This window comes from Cyprinodon tularosa, unplaced genomic scaffold (genome assembly GCF_016077235.1).
Source record: "Cyprinodon tularosa strain WSP-4 unplaced genomic scaffold, ASM1607723v1 ctg163, whole genome shotgun sequence".
Lineage (NCBI taxonomy): Eukaryota > Metazoa > Chordata > Actinopteri > Cyprinodontiformes > Cyprinodontidae > Cyprinodon > Cyprinodon tularosa.
Window position 1 is genome coordinate 510,788 of NW_024038467.1, and position 20,495 is coordinate 531,282.

At 38.1% G+C, this 20,495-nt stretch overlaps 1 protein-coding gene across 1 annotated transcript in view; it reads right to left on the minus strand.

Annotated features, from left to right (window-relative positions):
* Positions 1-529: 529 nt before the first annotated feature.
* The window catches only part of clocka (clock circadian regulator a), a 39,326-nt gene continuing 19,360 nt past the window's right edge, over positions 530-20,495 (minus strand). Inside the window, exons 2-22 of the mRNA XM_038280742.1 lie at positions 17,290-17,509; positions 17,099-17,187; positions 15,579-15,638; positions 13,595-13,743; positions 13,420-13,511; positions 13,246-13,335; positions 13,025-13,145; positions 12,837-12,950; positions 12,628-12,746; positions 11,152-11,234; positions 7,222-7,328; positions 6,982-7,129; positions 6,335-6,410; positions 6,111-6,252; positions 5,927-6,024; positions 5,732-5,821; positions 2,661-2,816; positions 2,370-2,576; positions 2,081-2,268; positions 1,695-1,938; positions 530-1,572 (exon numbers count right to left, since the gene is read on the minus strand). Of these exons, the coding sequence (XP_038136670.1) occupies positions 1,396-1,572; positions 1,695-1,938; positions 2,081-2,268; positions 2,370-2,576; positions 2,661-2,816; positions 5,732-5,821; positions 5,927-6,024; positions 6,111-6,252; positions 6,335-6,410; positions 6,982-7,129; positions 7,222-7,328; positions 11,152-11,234; positions 12,628-12,746; positions 12,837-12,950; positions 13,025-13,145; positions 13,246-13,335; positions 13,420-13,511; positions 13,595-13,743; positions 15,579-15,638; positions 17,099-17,115 (2,478 nt within the window). The 5' untranslated portion in view covers positions 17,116-17,187; positions 17,290-17,509 and the 3' untranslated portion in view covers positions 530-1,395. The remainder of the gene's footprint in view (positions 1,573-1,694; positions 1,939-2,080; positions 2,269-2,369; positions 2,577-2,660; positions 2,817-5,731; positions 5,822-5,926; positions 6,025-6,110; positions 6,253-6,334; positions 6,411-6,981; positions 7,130-7,221; positions 7,329-11,151; positions 11,235-12,627; positions 12,747-12,836; positions 12,951-13,024; positions 13,146-13,245; positions 13,336-13,419; positions 13,512-13,594; positions 13,744-15,578; positions 15,639-17,098; positions 17,188-17,289; positions 17,510-20,495) is intronic.

Here is a 20,495-nt window from a genome sequence, read left to right on the forward strand (position 1 = left end):
TAGTGGAAGGTTTAGCAGCTTAGCAGCTAAAAATAAAGTATTGGTTTTAACACAAGCTCTTAAAATTCTGAGTATATTGTTAGATGTTTAAAGTCATGCTTCACTAGTTATTGTTGAATTTAATGGACCAAATCTGAAATAAAGAACAAGGTTTATCAGATGATGCTGGATTTGCTGGACAATATGCAGAGTTGCTAAGGGAAACTATCAGGCAAACATTTTCATTTATTTACTAATTATTTTTTTCATTCTTTTGAGCATTGTTTATCTAATGATGAGCCAAGGAGCTTGTGTTCATTTATCCTGAATGAAAAACATCTATTTGAAGCCTGCAGCTGTGCCTCTTTCTCAGCCTGCTCCATGTTTAGCTCCATTTTCCACCTCAGCTCTCACCTGGGTTGTGTTTATGTAAAGATGCAGGTTCTTTGAGACCTAAATTGTTGTTTGGCAATAACTGATTATGTAAAAAAAAAAAAAAAATGAGTAAAGAGAAAATATTTCCATTAGCAAAAAACAACAACAGAGCAGATTTCCATTTAAATATTTCTCTCTTTTTTTATATAAATGTGAAGTAGAGCATCTTGAAGAATTATACAGACAGAAATGGGAGATTGAAAGATATTCAGAAAAGGAGACAAATAAATTAAGATATGAATGACTGAGATGACAATTCTTCCATTTAGCTTCATCTTGGTAGTAGGTAGTTTCCATTTCATGAACAATATCTGAGGGTTTTCACTGCTTGGACGTTTAGCACACCTTTTAAAAAAGACCAGAAATGTGTCCAATCATTTAGACAGTTGTAATTAATAGTATTTAAATAAAGGGTAACAAAAAGTGGGACAATAACATCAGCCCTGTCTGCTATGCAGACACACAAACACATCCCTGCAAGAGAGAGCAAGTTAAAAAAAATCAGCCACTGAGCATTAAGATCTTTTTGTCTTAAAATCCTTGGGGGAAAAAACATAATCAAAGCTGCAAAGAACAACAATGCATTTCATGCATCATATAAAATATTAGCCATTTCTTTTTCTGTATATATACATAATATATTACACATGATATTCTGTACAGTTAAACTGTAATCTACACCACATTCATAAAAATATTTTCTGACCCATGATTATTTTTATACAGAAAACAAAAACTAAACGGCCTGATCCTCCGACAGTTCAGCTTGACAAAGTTAAAGATAACATCCTGACTCCGCTGTGGTCCAAATCTAAAGGCGGAGTCCTGGTTCTCTGCTCAACTCTTCCCATTAGCAGTCTTGTTTAATAGAAAAGACCCTTGAGAGAAGGAGGACTGCCAATCAGGCTCTTTTCTGCCTCGGAGGCGGGATCAACGGTTACAGCTTTGCATGTCTGAGTTTGGCCGGTCTTACTTTGTCAGCTACTGCGGCTGAGTAGATGGGCGCTCAGATCGGTCTGATCGGTGAGCAGCCAGCTGCTGCTGCTGTTTCTGCTGCGGATGCTGGGCTGCAGCAGTGAAGTTACTGTGCTGCTGGAAAGGAAATGCTGCTTGGAGAATAAGGGGGGTGGGCTGGTTTCCATGAAGGAGCCGAGGAGCCTGGAGTGAAACATTTCGATTAGTATGAAAAAGCTTCCTGTCAACATTGAGAAACAGAAAAAGATGTGCAGAAAATTAGGTAATATGAACTGAAATGTTTAATGGTTAGCTGCCAGTAATACCTGCAGGAACTGTGTCTGTTGCTGGGCTAGTGGAGCAGGTCCTGCTTGTAGGGCTGAGCCCTGGGACTGTGCCTGTACATGCTGATGCTGCTCCTGCTGAGAAATGCTGAAGGTCTGAGTCTGGCCCGGCTGAGGAGCAAAGGCCGTCACCACCTGACCCATAATCATGCTTGTGGGAACCATGACCCCACATGGAATCTGTCCTGTGACCAGTTTGGTGAGTAAATGAGGAGCTGTAGGAAACCTGTGAAGGGGAGGGCAGATCAGCTAGTTAGCTTGATAAAAAAAAAGGGTCAATATTTTCTCTTGCAACTGCAGCAGAAGCAATAATCAGAAGGACTGAGCCTGAAAGAAGAAAACTACAATATAAGGAGTGGGTTCGACACCTTATCTGAGCAGCGTGGTCCTGTGCAAATGTTGCAACAGCAGGAGTGCTGGATACTGTGTTTTGTGCCAGGCTTGTGGAAATCTGAACCATGTTAGCCGGGTTTTGCTGAGGGATCATCATAGTATTGTAGATGGACCCTGGGAGAAGATTCTGTTGAGGCTGCAGAGTCAGTGTCGAGTGTTGAGACTGAAAGACCAAGGAGCCTGAATCAGTACTTTAAGTTAGAAAAATCTTTAAAATCAATGGGAGCCAGTGTTTAATACATCCATTTATTTTGTTTCCCTGACCTGTGATTGCACTGTGCTCTGGTCCCTTAGAAGTGTTTGTTGCTGGGACTGAGCTTGGACTGCCTGCTGCTGAATGCTGTTCTGCAGAGGCACCGCTGGGACCACCTGGTTTTGAATGCTCAGCTGCCCCACCTGCTGGCCAGAGCTGCTATGCAGGGCCTGAGCAGAGCTGGGGTTAAGTCCTTCGTCTACTTTCTGTTGAGGCATCTGAGGGTCGACATCTCAAAATTAGATATGAAGTTTAAGTAAAACGATCATTCAAACATTCAATGAGGAACAATCAAGCAGCACCTGCAGACTCTGCCCCTGCACCCTCTGGAGCTCCACTTGGATCTGATGCAACTCATCCAGTTGCCGCTGAATGTTATCCTCAATAATCCTGGTCTTCTTCTCCAGCTGCTTCTTCAGATTCTGCATGGCTTCTAGCTGGTTAGAGTACTGCGCTGACTGTCGAACACATGAACACAGGTAAACATAGCAGAGAGACGTGGGTGCAAGGTCTGCTGTCTGCACAGAAAAATGCAGTAAAATGTTGGGTCTTTCCTTTACACATCATGCCACAAACTGAAAACACCACTTCTTCTTTCTGTAAACAAGTTAATTCTTATCACCACTTTTTTTTAAAGACCAGATTTGCATATTGCTTGAAAATTAGTGAAATGAAATATCAATTACTATATTTTGTTTTGATTAAACTGTGCTCTTTAAGGTAAGCTAAGATTATGTTTTTTATGGCCATGTCTGCAGCCAATGTTTCCCAGTTAGAGACCTGCTGCTATTCCTTGGTCTTCATAATGTTGTTTGTTCTTTATTATTCTCTGTGAGGCCCTTAAAAAATATCTGGATTCAAATTATGGCTGGGCAATACAGCTTAAAAACTCCAGTCTCTGATTTTTTTCCTACCAAATTAAAATTTATTGGTTTGTTTCTCTTAAATTTCATGATAAAAAAGCATCAAATAACATACATTTCTTTAAAAAACTAGCTTTTCCTTCAATCTTCTACTCAGGGAGGTGACCTTAAAGGGGAACGCCGTTTTTTTGACATTTGGCCCTTGATTTTACATTATCACATCATGTTCTACTCACCCATATGAGTTTTGTGTCATTTGGAGCTGTTCTGAAGATATTCTGTTAGTTTATATCCAAGTAACGTCTTTCTATGGGCAAACAAATTGAAGGCACAAACTAAACTGTTCATAATTTATAATTTATGGTACGCCAGCATTCATAACATGTAGGCGAATCACTGTCCAACAGACATCCACAGATATATATTTTATATTTGCGTTTTCTTTTTAAAACAAAGCAGAGTGTGTATGACATCATCCATCCGTCATCAAGGGCCCAATGTAAAAAAAACAGCGTTCCCCATTAATTTAAAAGGCAATGAAATTCAAGTTTTGAAACATGACTGTTATACATGCCTCACGACAAATAAGGAAAATATAACTAAATGTTTTCAGCTGGTAGTATTAAACAATGAGCTAGTTTAGTTGGAAGCAGATAAGATGATGAAAGTGATGAACTGATGCTATGGAAGCCATAGAATTGGTGAAAATAATCAAGATTTTCTAAAAGTAAATTATTTATTAAAAAAAAAGGAAATTCAATTAATCCATAAAAAGGATAAATCCCCAAGTCATAATTTGACCTGAAGTTAAATGACGACCTGAACATGACTGGTAGAAGTGGATTGTATTTCAACAAGCATTTAAAAACCCACAATTGTGGTTCAGTTTTCATCTAGTTTAAAACCATCCACTAATTGTTTTTGTTATATTAGCCAAAATGTCTACAAAACACAATACAGTTTGTGGCTGAAACCTTTTAGGGATATTAATGCTTATTTAAAAACACTACACCATATATTTCAAAGACTTTCTCTCCATCTAAGCAGAATTTAAATTATGATGTAAGAAATTTAGGGCTGAAACAATCAGATTAATCGGTTATTGAAATAATTGTCCACTAATTTAGTAATCGATTAATCGTTAACTGGAGTATAGAGACAAAAAACATGCCATTAGCTGACAGAGCAACACACTTAGAGCAGTAATTATTATTATTGTAAAAAATATATAAAAACATTTTAAATTTATTATAAAAAAAAAAAAAAAACATTTCCGTCTCTCAATATGCTTTATCCAGAACTCCTCAAGTCGAAAAGTTTTAGTGTCACCTGGTTCATTTTAGTAAAAAATCTTCTTTAAGGAACCTTTTGCTGTCCGATTACCGTATTTTCACGACCATAAGGCGCACCGGACTATAGGGTGCGGGTTTTATATACAGGTACATGTCCTCTACTACGTTTAAATACCTCTACCGCGTATTTAAAAATAGAGCGGGAGCAAAACTGAGCATGATTGTGCTTTATTCATGTATTTATTACAAAGTATTAATCAAACCCATCAAAGTCATCATCCTCTGTTTCTGAATTAAACAGCTGCGCTAAATCAGACATGCCAGTTTCCCCTTCTTCGCTGTCAGAGTCACTTTCCGTGCCGTGCAGCTCTTCAGAAATTATGCCGGCTTTTGCGAAAGCTTGAACAACAGTGCCAGCAGACACGTTAGTCCAAGCATCTACAATCCATCCGCAAACGGTGGCGTAACTTGCCCAGCGCTGCCTTCCACTTTTCGTGAAACTGTGGTCTCCGTTGTTCATCCATCGCTCCCACGCCGCTCGCAGCCTTACTTTGAACGGCCGGTTCACACCGATGTCGAGCGGTTGAAGTTCCTTTGTCAGACCCCCGGGATAACAGCGAGCACAGCGTTTATTTGTTTCACCATGTTTTTCACATCGGCTGTGAGATGGGCACGCATGGAGTCACAGATTAACAGCGATGGTGATGCGTGGAAAAAAACACCTGGTCTCCTTACATACTCCCTCAGCCACTCTTTCATCATCTCCTCATCCATCCAGCTCTTTTCATTTGCCTTAATAACGACTCCAGCTGGAAAAGTCTCTTTAGGCAAAGTCTCTTTGCCATTTTCAGGGTTGTTAAGGCAACAATGTTCTGCATAAAGAACATACCTGTTCTTTTATACACAATCCACGCCCACACTTCCCCCTTTAACGTTCTCATGGTGGTCTCAACAACGTCCGCAGTAACAACACACATAGGGCGCACCGCACTATAGGGAGCGCCGCACATTTTGAAGGAAGAAAAAGACGTTTATATGCGCCTTATAGTCGTGAAGATACGATATTATTATCCATTATTAATTGTTTAACCAACAGATTCATGGATTTGCAAAATAATCGTCAGCGGCAGCCCTAAAGAAGTTCCTAAGCTGTTCCCTGAAAACATGAATCCCTCTAACAGCAGGGAGCTAATGCTCTATGCTGGTGAAGTTTCTTACTTGGTTGTTCTGAAGTTGTTGTTGAGGCTGCTGTTGTGAAACTATGGGGGGCGCCACATTCTGACATGTGTTCTGTGAGGTCATCGATAACTAAGGAAACACAACAGGCACAAATCAGTAAAAAATACAAAATCTTGTCACTCAGGTCAGACCACGAGAGGTTAAAAGAGGGAATGTTGGCTCCTTTGTGCTGACCTGACTGCTGCCCGATGATCCTCGTTGTGATGTCATTTCCACAGAGACAGGCTGTTGACCCAGGTTACTTGTATCTCCCTGAATCTTCTGATGTGAAGCTGAAGCAGAAATACGGTGAGACAAACATTCAGACATCTTTTTGGAGATCTTCGACTATGAAAGCAGCGCTGTTAAAGGTGCTTACAGGCGGAGTCGGAAACGGCAGTGTGGGAGGATTTTCGTGAGCTGCGTGACGAGGCTGATGGTGTTCGGCTGTGGTCAAACTGCTCCAGGGGTTCATTCAGGCTGAAGGCGTTGAGGCGATACTCGGAACCTGAATCCTGGGACTGCCGTTCCAAAGTATCGTCAACCATCTTTAGTCGTCTTTATCAGTGACAGAATGTAACAAACATTAAGCAAACGTCTCACCTTCTCAGCTTTGACCTCAGGGGGAGAATCTTCAATTCCAAGCTCCCTGCGCCGTTCTGCTCGTACTTCAGCATAGCTGTAGAGGAGAGACATTGGATAGAGCTGTAGGTATGTATTCACATTTCTTTAGGTTACAACCACAACCTCAAATGTGTTTAGTTGACCATAACATCATTTTAAAATGCAAATCTGAAAAGCTATTTGCTGAGCGGCAATAACCTGCTGGAAGCTAAAGCTCCTCCAGCTTCAGGTCTTACAGTCTCTAAGATTGATTTTCTTTTTGAGACTCCTTGTATTCTGCTCCATCCATTGTTCAACCAATTCTGACTAAGAGTTGCTGAAGAAAAGCCTCTCCACAGAATAATACTGCCACTGTCGTGTGTTAAACAAGAAGCTGGTTGGTTCAGGTGATCAGCTACATATACTAATAAAAAAATTATTCTGGTGTGAACTGGCTACATTTCAGCATTTAAACTGGATCTGATGCTTTTGCCAAATGCCTTAAAACAATATTTGTTGTAAATGGGTGCTATACAAATAATATATATACAATATCTTCAATATATTTATTAGTCTCTTGTAAATTGAGTTGTCCTATTTCTGCAGTACATTGTACAAACTGTTAATACATATGTACTGACACATACCTGACAACAGTGTGTGTGCAGACAATAAACTCTGGTCTGGAGTTCCACTGATGGTAAGTGATGTAGTAATGTGTCTGCAGCCAAATCCACTGCTGTCCTTTAGTGAGGAACCTGTAATAGCAGGACTTTCCTTTCCCATATTGCATCACTACACAGAAACAAAAACATGGCACCATTTTAGCACTTGAGAAGAAGACAACAATAAGCCATCAATATACTTGCAGGAAGAGCAGCACTCACAGTGTTCATGACATTTGGCCAGAGTCTCCAGGTCATCAACATGGTAGTAGTCATATCCTGAAGTACCCAGAACTTCAAATGGGAGGTACCCTATGATGGGAGGTGCTCTGGACAAACCAGGGCAGTCGAATCGTTACTGAGAGGAGTAAACCTTTACACACATCTAAACCCAACTCACTGGTCCAACAACTCCCTATTGTCAGTCAGAGGCCATTGTTCAGGGAGTTTTACCAACAAAGGTTTAGGGAAAATAAAGTACACCCTAGAGTTACACATAACAGGGCATAATTAAAAAAGGAATTTGTTTCACCATGTAGTAAAATAATCTACATATTCACCAAAACACACATTATAAATACTAAGTATGCCCAATTATTTCAACACCATTTACCAGTAATAACTTTAGCTTGTTTTCTGTTTATCTGTTTCTAGGCTATTTCAGAGCTGCATCATAGATGACCGTTGTCTATGTAGGTTCATCTCTTTCTCTTTTACTTGCTGTTGGCAAACATTACATGTTTGCCTAACAATCTTTAATGTATTCATTTAATTCAAAGCAGCATAGAAACCTATAAACATATTTTTGAAACAACAAAAAAAAGATTATTTCTAAAAATATATTCTGAAAGCAGCGATTTAGGAGGGTCCTATAAGTAAGCATGTCAAAGTTCTAGTTCCGTTTTAAAACATTTATGCTTTAAACCAATTTGCTATTCTATTTGGTGTAGATTAAGGAAATCTATGTGAAACAGTAAGTGAATACGCAGAAGAACACATTTAAAACTGTAGTCTGATTTAAACTCTTATCTAATAAGTTAATGAAAGACTGTGATGTCTATTTGTGAATATACATAGAATCTTCCAGTTATGTAAAACTGAATACCTTTTGTTTCTTTGTCATAGGTATATACAGCTTAAATATCCTATTAATAGGATGACTAAATCATTTCCAGATAATCCGTCCACATTTCTTTGTTTTTCTTTTTCTTTATGAGTGTTGAAACTATGAACAGACAGCAAGGGTCAAATGTAAACTTTTAGCCCTAAATCCCTCAGAGCATGAGATGTGTTCAAATCTTCAACTTAACTGTTCAACTGACTGTATTCTGTTATTTAAATACACTATATTGCCAAAAGTATTTGCTCACCTGCCTTGACTCACATATGAGCTTAAGTGACATCCCGTTCCTAATCCATAGGGTTCAATATGACGTCGGTCCACCCTTTGCAGCTAGAACAGCTTCAACTCTTCTGGGAAGGCTGTCCACAAGGTTTAGGAGTGTGTTTATGGGAATTTTTGACCATTCTTCCAGAAGCGCATTTGTGAGGTCGCACACTGATGTTGGACGAGAAGGCCTGGCTCTCAGTCTCCGCTCTAATTCATCCCAAAGGTGTTCTATCGGGTTGAGGTCAGGACTCTGTGCAGGCCAGTCAAGTTCATCCACACCAGACTCTGTCATCCATGTCTTTATGGACCTTGCTTTGTGCACTGGTGCACAGTCATGTTGGAAGAGGAAGGGGCCAGCTCCAAACTGTTCCCACAAAGTTGGGAGCATGGAATTGTCCAAAATGTCTTGGTATGCTGAAGCATTCAGAGTTCCTTTCACTGGAACTAAGGGGCCAAGCCCAGCTCCTGAAAAACAACCCCACACCATAATCCCCCCTCCACCAAACTTTACACTTGGCACAATGCAGTCAGACAAGTACCGTTCTCCTGGCAACCGCCAAACCCAGACCCGTCCATCAGATTGCCAGATGGAGAAGCGCGATTCGTCACTCCAGAGAACGCGTCTCCACTGCTCTAGAGTCCAGTGGCGGCGTGCTTTACACCACCGCATCCGACGCTTTGCATTGCACTTGGTGATGTATGGCTTGGATGCAGCTGCTCGACCATGGAAACCCATTCCATGAAGCCCTCTGCGCACTGTTCTTGAGCTAATCTGAAGGCCACATGAAGTTTGGAGGTCTGTAGTGATTGACTCTGCAGAAAGTTGGCGACCTCTTCGCACTATGCGCGTCAGCATCCGCTGACCCCGCTCCGTCAGTTTACGTGGCCTACCACTTCGTGGCTGAGTTGCTGTCGTTCCCAAACACTTCCATTTTCTTATAATACAGCTGACAGTTGACTGTGGAATATTTAGGAGCGAGGAAATTTCACGACTGGATTTGTTGCACAGGTGGCATCCTATCACAGTTCAACGCTGGAATTCACTGAGCTCCTGAGAGCGACCCATTCTTTCACAAATGTTTGTAAAAACAGTCTGCATGCCTAGGTGCTTGAATTTATACACCTGTGGCCATGGAAGTGATTGGAACACCTGATTCCAATAATTTGGATGGGTGAGCAAATACTTTTGGCAATATAGTGTATATCTAAAAATACAAAAAACTAGTTTGACTTTTTTTTTTTTTTTACCATTTCATCTTTTTAAAACCTTTTGAAAATGTCCAGTTATCAAAGGTCCAATATTTTGCTTTGTTTGAAAAGTATTCCTCTTACCTTTCCTATGATGTCATAAGGGGAAATAAGCTGTCTAAAGAGGTCTGTAGCAGCCTAATGGTCTAGCCACAGCCTTCTTCGCCATCTTTACTAACTCTGACTGGTTGTCATGGCTGCGGGTTGTTGGGGGCGCAGCCTTCGGGAGGACGGGGCGTCGGGAGGACAGGGGCGTTGAAAGCCAAAAGACTGTCTGCCTAATCTTAAAAGAAATTTTCTTGCACATTCTTAAATGTAGCATTATTGGGAGCTTTAACGACATTTGGAGATCTGCTGCATGTAATTTTACTTTGGAGTTTAAATTTATATAATATTGTCAGCTTATAAAGACAACATCTTAACAGCTAGAGGCTTAGAAGAGAAAAAAAAATGCCCTTTCTTGTTAACATAACTGTACTACACCAATTTTTGGTTATCTGGAATGGCTGCTGGTCTGCATATTATACGTATAAGAAATAAAAAAAACTCAGATATAAGGCTGCCTGATGGAAAAAACACAAAAAAGGGGTGAAGAGGGAGTCAAACACAAAAAGGCTCACATTTTGAATCGTGAGCCTTTGGCTGCTCAGTTTTGGTGAGGTTTTTGTGCATCAGCACCACAGCATGAATCACTTTAGGAAAATATTCATGACTGATTGCAGGTCAAGCTGACCCTGCTGTTCTGTAACAGACTAAATTGGGTTAATCGGAAAAACAACATGTACAGGCTCAGTGGTCGCCATGAAACTGGACTTGGTTGTGTCGGTGGCAGAGAGAAGGACTATGGACAAACTGCTGAGCATCCTGAGCAATGCAAATCACCTTCTACACACCGTCGTCAGTGACCATAAGAGCCTGTTCAGTGACGGCTGCTTCTTCCTCAGAGCAGGACCATCAGACATAAAAGTCCTTTGTCCAACTAGCCATCTGACTGTACAACTCCTCTTTGGGGGAGAGGAGGAGTAGCAGGAGGACAGAGGGTGATGTGGACCAATAATGGCAGCAGTAGTTCATTAAGTTATCAGTTTGTGGACTATTAGTCTGTTGAGGTGCACTATTAATCACTGAATATATTGTGCTATATTGTATCAACACACCTCAATACACCACACTCCCCAAGCACACAGCACATTTATTGACAATATATTGAATGTTATTGTTCTGTATTCTTACATATATTTTTTTATCTCATTTTATTCTTTCTTGTATCTTTTTGTATTCATTGTAATTTTTTTTATCACAATCTTATTTATTTGATCTGTACTTTTTTTATTGCTGCTCCCTTCCCAGAGGGAGGGAGTGAGGGATCTATCCATCCGTTTATCTATTTGCATGTATTAAAAAATAGATGCCAAAGGTTGTAGTTTAGGGTGAAAATGTGCCTCATGTACAAAAGAAAATACTAAAGTCTGATAGTGAGCATAAATTAAAAACAGGAAAAAGTTCCCTCGTACCTGTGGTCCAAGAAGAGAAATTTCCACTCTAAACTGTGCCTAGAGGTAAATTCCTCATTAGGCTCCTCAACTGTGCACATCTCCTGTTAAAAAGAAGAATAGGTCACCAAATGTAGAGCCCTTTATAAGCAGAATTAGCCCTGAAGATAAAGTATTAAATGATTTCATGACCTCTAGTGGAAACAAGAAAGAAAGAGGGAGACATCAAAACAGGTAAGGATGCTTGATTCTCTTTTAAAAGTCCAAAAACATAAGTAATGCTCTTAAAAAGAACCCATTATGTAGTTTGCTATTTAGAAAACCAGGGAGGCATTTAAACATACCGGTACCTTTATTCCAAGTATCTTAATATGTATTGATGGTATTCTCCAAAAACGTGGAAAAACAAGTAAAAGTTTTTGTTTTTAGGGTTTTCAAACATTAAAGATTACAGTTGTCACCATAAGTCTAGATTGTTATCATAGTAAATGTTTTTTGTGATAAACAATTCTATAACTGTCCATCCCTACCAGTATGCATAGTTCATAGGAAAGACAGAATCCATTGTACTAAATTTTATTAATTTTCTTTAAAAAAAAAACAAAGATCACAAACCTGCATTCAAATGAGCTGGCTTTATACATTTTCTTAACAGATTGGCATTGTGTCATAAGAAAAACTGGACCAATATTTATAACCAAAGTCGTTACCATTTGTGTTTTTGTTTCTATAGTTTGCCATGACGTGTTTGTTAGTTGTTGCAGCACAGGAGTGTACGGTGTTTAAAGCAGAGAGGTAATGTCAAAGGTGTTTATTTAGGGGCGACAGTGGCGTTGGATGTAGGAGTTTGCCCTGAAATCGAAGGGTTGACGGTTCAAGCCCCGACTTTCATTGTCGTTGTGTCCTTGGGCAAGACACTTCACCTGCATTGTCTACTGATGGTGGTTAGAGGGCCCGGTGGCGCCAGTGTACGGCAGCCTCGCTTCTGTCAGTGAGCCCCAGGGCAGCTGTGGCTACAATGTAGCTTGCCACCATCAGTGTGTGAGTGTGTGCGTGAATGGGTGAATGAATGTAGTGTAAAGCGCTTTGGTCAAGTCTCCTAACTTGAATAAAGGCGCTATATAAGTACATGGCATTTACCATTTATTTCACTGCGTTAAAGGGGTAGAGAATATAATCTATATTATGTATTTATTATAGTTCATAGGCCACAGGATTATTATGAGAGGCAATATTATCCTGAATTTTCATATCCGTTCATAATTATCAGGAATTATTTCAATATTCTGAATCATTTTTAGTGTTAAATAGACAAAGAGAATAATCCTTTATAAAAATTTAAGAGCCTGTTTTGCTGAGTGTTGCCGAGAGTTTTGCAGAGCAGCTTCCTTGAATGGCAGATGCTAAATTGTTCCTTACAGATAGCTAAATTCAAGAGTCCTTCTTGTGGAAAACACTACAGTAGCTAAAGTAATGAATTGAAAAGACAATTCTCACCTTGAGGAACTGTGGTTTGGCCAGCCTTACGGTCGCAATTAGACACACTGAGTCCTTAAATGTAGAGTGAAGCGATCGCTGGATCACTCCATCAAAACCGTTTCTGTTACAGTTAGGCACTGTTTACAACAAGAAAGAAAAGCTAAAACTCAAGAGGAATAAAAAAACATCAAAACTGCTAGAAGCAACCCTGTGCAACATCATCTTACCATTATTGAGCGATTTGAAGTTTCCAATGAATTTAACATATTCATACACAGGAGGCCCTTTGGGATCGATTGTCCCTCGAAGCATATGGCAACAGAACTCAAGCTGATTCTTTGCTAATGAGAGAAAAAAAGGTTTGAGTAAAAAAAAAAAATATTGAAGAAAAGTTATTAAGCAAAAGATTACTTACTTTTAAGATACTCCGGCGTTAGAGTCTCTCCCTCTGTGACATGTGAGGACAGAGTTTTGTACACGTCAGATTGCTCCCCCGGGGGCAGAAAATTTATAAGGTTCTGATCCACAAGATCAGCCTGAAAGACACAAGATGTGTCAGGTCGAAATAAAGTGAATTTTAGTCAAAATAAAGTAAAAGGCAAAGACTTATTGAAAATCTGAACAGGGAGTACTCACAGGTAAATGCTCTAATAGAGAAGTCACATTCTCAGAAACATAGATTATATTCCCATCAGTCATGATAGCGAGGAAAAATCCATCCAAGGCCTGAAAGATGAAGCATTTGGCTTTATACAGAAAATTCCTTTTCTGTTAAATGAAAAAACTAAACAAGCACAAAGTAAGCATCACCTCCAACATCAGCTGGGTGAACTCTTCATTACTAAGAAACAGAGGCTTCCAGTCTTGTCTGATCTCAGTTGTTTCCGACTGAGCAGCATTCTCTGTTCAGGAGACAAAAGAGAGAAGTTAAGCTCAGAGAAGCTCCGGGCTAAACAGCTTTCTCAGCATTCTGAGTGTTTTCTACCTTTGTGTTTGTGCAGGAAGTCAATGCTTTTCTGCAAAATAGTAGACTTGTCCATCTTACGGGTGTTGCCTGGCAACATGGTACCCAGCTCCTTAATGAGGACATTGAACTGGTCTCTGCGTTTCTTCTCAGACTTGTTACGGGAAACTCTATTAATTAAGGAACAAGAAAAAAGATTTTAGAATTATAATAAGATGTGACTGTTGTTTAAAGCAGTCAATTCTGACCTATTATATAAAGCTGCCCCCCTCTTATGAAAACTGTGTCTCCAAAACATTCATCAAAAAAACATTTAATAGCTTGACTGAATATGTAATTCAGATATCTTAAATGTAATGATGTCACATTTTCCATGCATGTGTATTGAGCTTTTATTTCCAGATATCTAAAATATTCTGACAATAAATAAATCTAATTTCAGATCTCCATAATCCAGATACTACTTATCATAATGACAACCTCAGATATCAAAAATGATTATAACATTCTAGATATCCAGAAATCCTACTCTTGACATCAAATTGTATTTCTACTAGTAGTATTGTTATTACAGACATTTACTACTTGAGTGGTTAAAATAGAATTCCAGATATCTGAATTTTGATTACCGTATGTCTATCCAAAATGCAGTTTAAGATACTTTCAAAAGAAAATAGGAAGGCTGACCAGTCCCATTTCTATTATAGATAGCACTAAAGCGTGGTACATACTCACAATTATACCACTCCTGGTCAGAATTGTAATAGAGATATCAATAGTTACATTTTTGCCAGTAGAAAATACCTTTTAAGTAATCTGATATAACATTTCTACTAGTAAGAACTACATTTCAGATATCTACAAATCTTTACTTATTTCCAGTGGCCGTTTTTACAAACATTTGCATCTGTATTTCAGATCTTAAATAGTATTCTTCCTATCTAAAATGAAAATCTCAGATATTTGAAATGTAATTCATACAAATTATGTCACTTTTCCCCATTCATGTGTATTGGGCTGTTACTTTCAGCTATCCAAAATAATATTACTCCAATTTAAAATAAACATTCTGGGTGTTTAAAAAAAGAGTTTCAGATCTCTGTAATCCAGTCGTTACTGGTAATAAATTTTCTCATAAGAATCATCTCAAACAGGTCTGTAGATAAGAGAGGAAGACTTTGAACTGTAAATGACAGCAGGGATATTTAACCACCCAAAAAACAAACACCAAGTACTTAGCAAAGCTGTACTGTGGATACTATAATTGCAGATGGTTTAATCTTGATGAAGATGTTTTTTCCTACATACAAAAGGAAATAACCTAAGCCATCCTCAGCAACAGCTAACAATTGCCAAGAGCTAATGCTAAGTAAACATTCCAATGTGTAACTTGGTGCGCTGTGTCCCCAGGTGAAAATATACATTTGTTCCAGACTTAGAAATAGGAGTGTACTGTTGAGAGAGTGACAAAATAATGAAAAAAAAACTGCTAGAAATAATGTTCGTCTTTAAAGAAAGATTGAGAGCTAAAGAATTTGCTGATGATACAAAATGTTCCTGCTCTTACGATTATGTAACAAATGTTTATTACATGGGGGGTATACTATTCCTCTATTTTAGTGGTTTCTCCATTTATCTTTTTAATTGTGTTTCTCTGTAGTTTAGGAGAATATTTAATCCTTAAGCATGCTTAGGTATTTATTCATTTATTAAATATGGATTGAATTAGACACAAGTTTGTAGAAATGTATGAAGGACAATGTACTAAGAAATGCCTACTGGCTGCTTAACTCAATAATGTATTTTTCTTTTCCAGCTATTCATTTCTGTAGGAAAATAAGAGATCTTATTGTCTTTTTATTTTAAATATATGTATATCTATTTTACTAATTATGTATATCAAATTTTACAAAACGACAGACAAACAATGTCTGTCACTTTGGCAACCCTTAACCAGAGCTATTCACTAGACAGGATGAAACACAGTAGTGTGATGGAGTTTTACCGTTTGGCTTTGTCCTTTTCATCTTCTTCCATTAACCCATCAAAAATGCTGTTGTCATCTCTAAACAGTGAACAAAACACCAATTTAAACACTAAAATTAACAGAAGCCTAAATAAGGTGTTTCAGTTGACATTGGGCACAATAACACAGCTATCATTGTTAATATTTTAGTTTTCTAATATTCTGTGCACATCCTACAGTTCTACATACACTGATGACCACATTAAATACAAAAGTCTCATCTGCACAGATCAGATAAGTTTATGAGCCCAGAGTTTGGATTCACATGTGGATCTTAGAAGACAGAGGACATTAGGTGAGATATGCAGTACAGAGTCATTAGGGGGTCTCCCTTTAAAGCAATCTAAGGTTGTTGTTTTCTGTTTCTATTAATTTCAGCTCAGTAATCACTATACTGTACATATGATAAATATTATTTTGGTAACCTTGTTGAAACAACAAATGATGCTCTGATCTCAGGGAAGGGACCAACTATCTGCACTGGAACACGAACAAGATATCAACAACATCGCCGATACATATACATAACAAATATGAAAAATAATTATGTTTTTGAAGGTACGTCTTTAGACGGACTTTTTTCAGCTAAGAATTTGATCAAAAGCAAACCATTTTTATCTCCATAGTTTAAGGCTCGGCTACAGTAATGCTCTGTATACAGAAATAAGCCAGTCCATCGTCTTTAACTTTCAACTAATTCAAAACAGAGCTGCTTAGTTTCTTTCAAATGTTCATAAACACGCCCAATTTACCCCCATTCTCTCCTCTCTCCATTGGCTCCCAGTTTGCGTTAGAATAGACTTTAAAGTTATGCTGTTTCAGCATATCTGTCTGAACTTTTAACTGTTCACCACAATCAGAGTCCATAACCATGCTTGTCTCAAGGACGAGGTGGCTGTTCTTTTGCTGTTATTGCTCTTAAGCTGAGGATCACTTTACCCCAGAGCTATGATCCTTCACTGAACTTGGAGTTTTTAAATCCAGCTAAAATCACATCTATTCAGACAGACCTTTCATTTGTAGCTGTTTAACTGTGGATAACGTCTTCCTTTGTTTATTCTATTGTTTAATTTCTATTTATATAAATCTGTTTTGAATATGTTTTATCTTCTTATTTTTCTATACGTCTTTATACTTTATCTATTTTGTCTCTGCATCTTTTTGTTTTATATCAGCTTTTAAAGCACTTTGTGCACCTGACTGGATTGTTATAAAGTGCTGCATAAACAAACTATAAAACAACTTTGAAAATAATACAAACTGAGGTATTTTATTTTTTCTTGAATTGAGGAGGTAAGCGAGACACTTTGCCAATTGAAAAAGACAATTTAAAACAAGAAAAATAATTGCATTTTTTTATTTCAAGTGAAAATTATCCAATTATATAAAAAAAACTCACTCCATAGGCAGATCATCTTATTTTCCTACTCAAATTAAGGGTAATCTAAGAAATTTTTCTTTCTTTCTATTTCATTATGGCAGTGTAGAAAATATCTCACCGATCAATGGAGCTCATGTTGAAGCCTGTTCAAGGTTGTCGAGTTGGAGTGTAGTCTTTTATTCGTGAGGTAGACATTTGTGGATGAACCTTAAAAAGATAGAGAAATAAAACCCTTTAAAGCCTCACCTTAAATATTTAAAGCCGTTGCCAAATATATCACATCAACACATAGCACAATCATGTCCTCACCAAAAATAAAGCCAGTCCAGTGAGAGGAAAGCGTGTTTGGATGAGTGGAAGGTCTCAGTGGGTGGGCTAGAGCAGTGGTTGATGTTGGACTTCAGTCTAGGAGGAGAGTCACTGAACGTTTCTACAATGAGGGAGCTGAAAGTGTGCAAAAGGTCTTCAGTCAGATGAGTTTCTGCTCTCCTTTGGATGCCAGTGTTGAACATGGCAGCAACATCTGTTTCTAGAAGAGAGAAAGACAGACCATACATGAGGCCAGACATAAACTCCAAGAAGATATACAACAGCTGATGGTCGGGTGTGACAGATTTGGAAAATATATTAACTTTATAAAATAAAATAGAGCCTGAAAGTAAGCTGAATGTTTTAGGAATAAAAAATTTAACCATAGTATAAATAGAGAGTAGTTTAATTCAATTATAACATGTCTCGCCTTCTCTTTCTCAAAGCTTTATTTATTTTGCAGTAAAGCAGCAGCAATCAGTAATAATGGGTGTGCAATAATTAAAAAAAAAATCTATAATAAAGTGGAACTTGAAAAAAAGGACACATTTCTAATTCCCTATCAATAGCAAAAATCTTTGGTAAGCATTCATCTCAATCTGCCAGGGGTAAGAATAATTTGGAAGAATAATTTGGACATCACTCTATAATCTCTCAAAGTTTGCTTGTAGAAGCAAAAGATCTAGTGCAAGTCTTCAAATACTTGTGGAAAACAGAAAGATTAGCCTACAGTATAACCATGGATTGATGGAGACCATGTTATTTTTGTGACGGGAAAATAATAACCTGAGAGACTCATATATAAACGGCAGCTGGTCACTAAGTGTTTGCATCTGTGGAGCAATGTTTTAAAAACAAAGATAATTCTGCCCATGATTCAAGAGGAGGAACTGCCTAAATGAAGAGACTAAAAATAGCAGAAGAGAAAATGTCAATATTTGAAATAAAATTTAAAGCCTGATAATGTAATTACTAATCTCAACCTTTTTAATTGACTGAGATCCCAACAATCTGTATCATCTCATTAACCCTGATTTAATTACCCACCTCTGAATATTTAGTTACACTTCTTTTGATTTATGTATGTATTTTGGTTCCAGAAACAGACAGAGTGAATACACACAGTGAAAAACAGTCACAATACATTCTAATATTTACAATAAAGCTAAGAAAGCGACATGATGAAAGTCTTTAAAAGCTTCCACTGATCCCCCTAGATGAGAAAATGAGACTTTAATTAAAATGAAAATATAATTACCCTAAAAGGCTAATGTTTTCGCTTTTGTCTCTGAAAATGTTGATCTAAAATTGATCCCATTTTATTCATAGTCACTTATTCGTTTCATTCAGTGTTTGCCTCAGCCAACTGTAAAATTAAGTGACATTTAATAACCTAACTAAACTGATTTATGTAGTTTTGGATTAGGGGATTTTTGAAATTATTTCTAAGAGTCAATTCATAGTTTTAAACATATTTAGGGTTTTAATAATTTTTTGACTTGCCAAAATTGATATTGCTCTCTCTCCTATGTGCTGCATCAAAGCAAGGATCTCTGCATTCTGATGTAGATGAATAGAAAAAGTAAAATAAAGGTGCCAAAGGAAATAAAATTCATTTTTAGTTCAAGCCTGTCAGTAGTTCTGGTATCAGAAGTCTCCTGTGGATGCCATTTTTGGCCCCATCTTTTCCTTTTCTTTAAATCTTAAACACCGATATCAGCTGACGAGAGGCAGATCTAAAGTACTTTAGATTTTGTTCCCGTTGTTTTTTTTTTGACCTTCTGGGTGGTTGCAGATTTCAGCTCTCAGCTTGGTTCACTGGAGTTTCTAAGTCTTAGAAATGGCTTTGTGACCCATTCCAAAACTGAAAAGACATATATTTTTTTCTGTTGTATTGCACTTTTCAGGCCACCAAAGAGGCTCTTTTTAAATTATTTAACATGTCTGCAGGCCAGGTAATTATCAATGACTTGAAAAATCTTGCTCAGCGTCCTAAGAATGTAGTTTCATTAAAGCTAATTAACAAGTCAGCAAAGCAGGAAATTACTGTCTTCCACAAAGTCTGGTTGGATTGCTCTTTTCATAGTGTGAAAACTGCTTAAATATTTATTCAGGCCATCTTAATCCTGTATCAAAACCAGTTTTAAGATCTGAAAAGTCTGTGAGGATTCAAGAACTCCCAGAACTGTACAAGAAAGAAAAGTGACAATCAGGAGAGACAAAAGAGAGAAAAATGTATTTTAGGTACACAGCTTTGCTAAACATAACATGACTGTTGGCACAGATTGTGAGAAACTTATCCTAGAACTGCTCTGTCAACAAAAAACACAGTAAAACCATAACAAGAAAAGGTCATAAAAATATCTATGAAATCAGGTTCTCCTGCAAACAGAAGCAAGCAGCTCTTGGCTTTAATTTTAAAGCGACTCAGAGTAAAAGCAGCCAAGCTGACTAGATCAAAAAACATCACAAAAATAAACGAACAAACTTACATGGATGAAAATCATATAAATCAGAGGTGACCTGAGATAAAAAAAAAAAGGGATGCTAGTAGAATTTTAAACATTCTTTTCAGCAATCTTTTCACTGCTGAGCGAGTGTTGTGCAACTAGAAGAGCAGGGCTTGTATAACCATGATGTCATCTGTGATTCACTGACCTGCTGGCCCATTGACCTACTTTCCTACTCCTCCTCTTCCTCCTCCGATCTAACTTAATTACAGCTCCACAGGCAACTCCATTAACGTTTTTAACCAAAAACACAGCAGGTTCTCACAATGAAGAGCATAAAGCGCTACAAATTACCTGCTAGTACCATTACACATCCTGCATCCTGTTGTCGTTAAAATCACACCACATACAAAGACTTCCTGATCTCTTAAAGCCCCACCAGGAACAGATGGTCAGGTAAGTTAGGATGTGCAAAAGAATCAAGTAATGGACGTCAACAGTCAAATAATCCCAAATGACCAGAAATATTCTTCGTCACGAAGGAAAAAACAGACTTATCTATCTTTTTTAATGCTCAGAGAGCAATGTGGGATGCTTCAAATGTGTTTGCATGTATGTGGGTGGGTTAAAGCCTGTTCAGATTTAGGGCAGCAGAGCTCTGAGGATATGAGTCACAGAAGTGGATCTATGGGCGACCCTCGTCACGCACCGCACCACACCCAGCACCGGGATGCCAGCACAGCAACTGTGCCAATG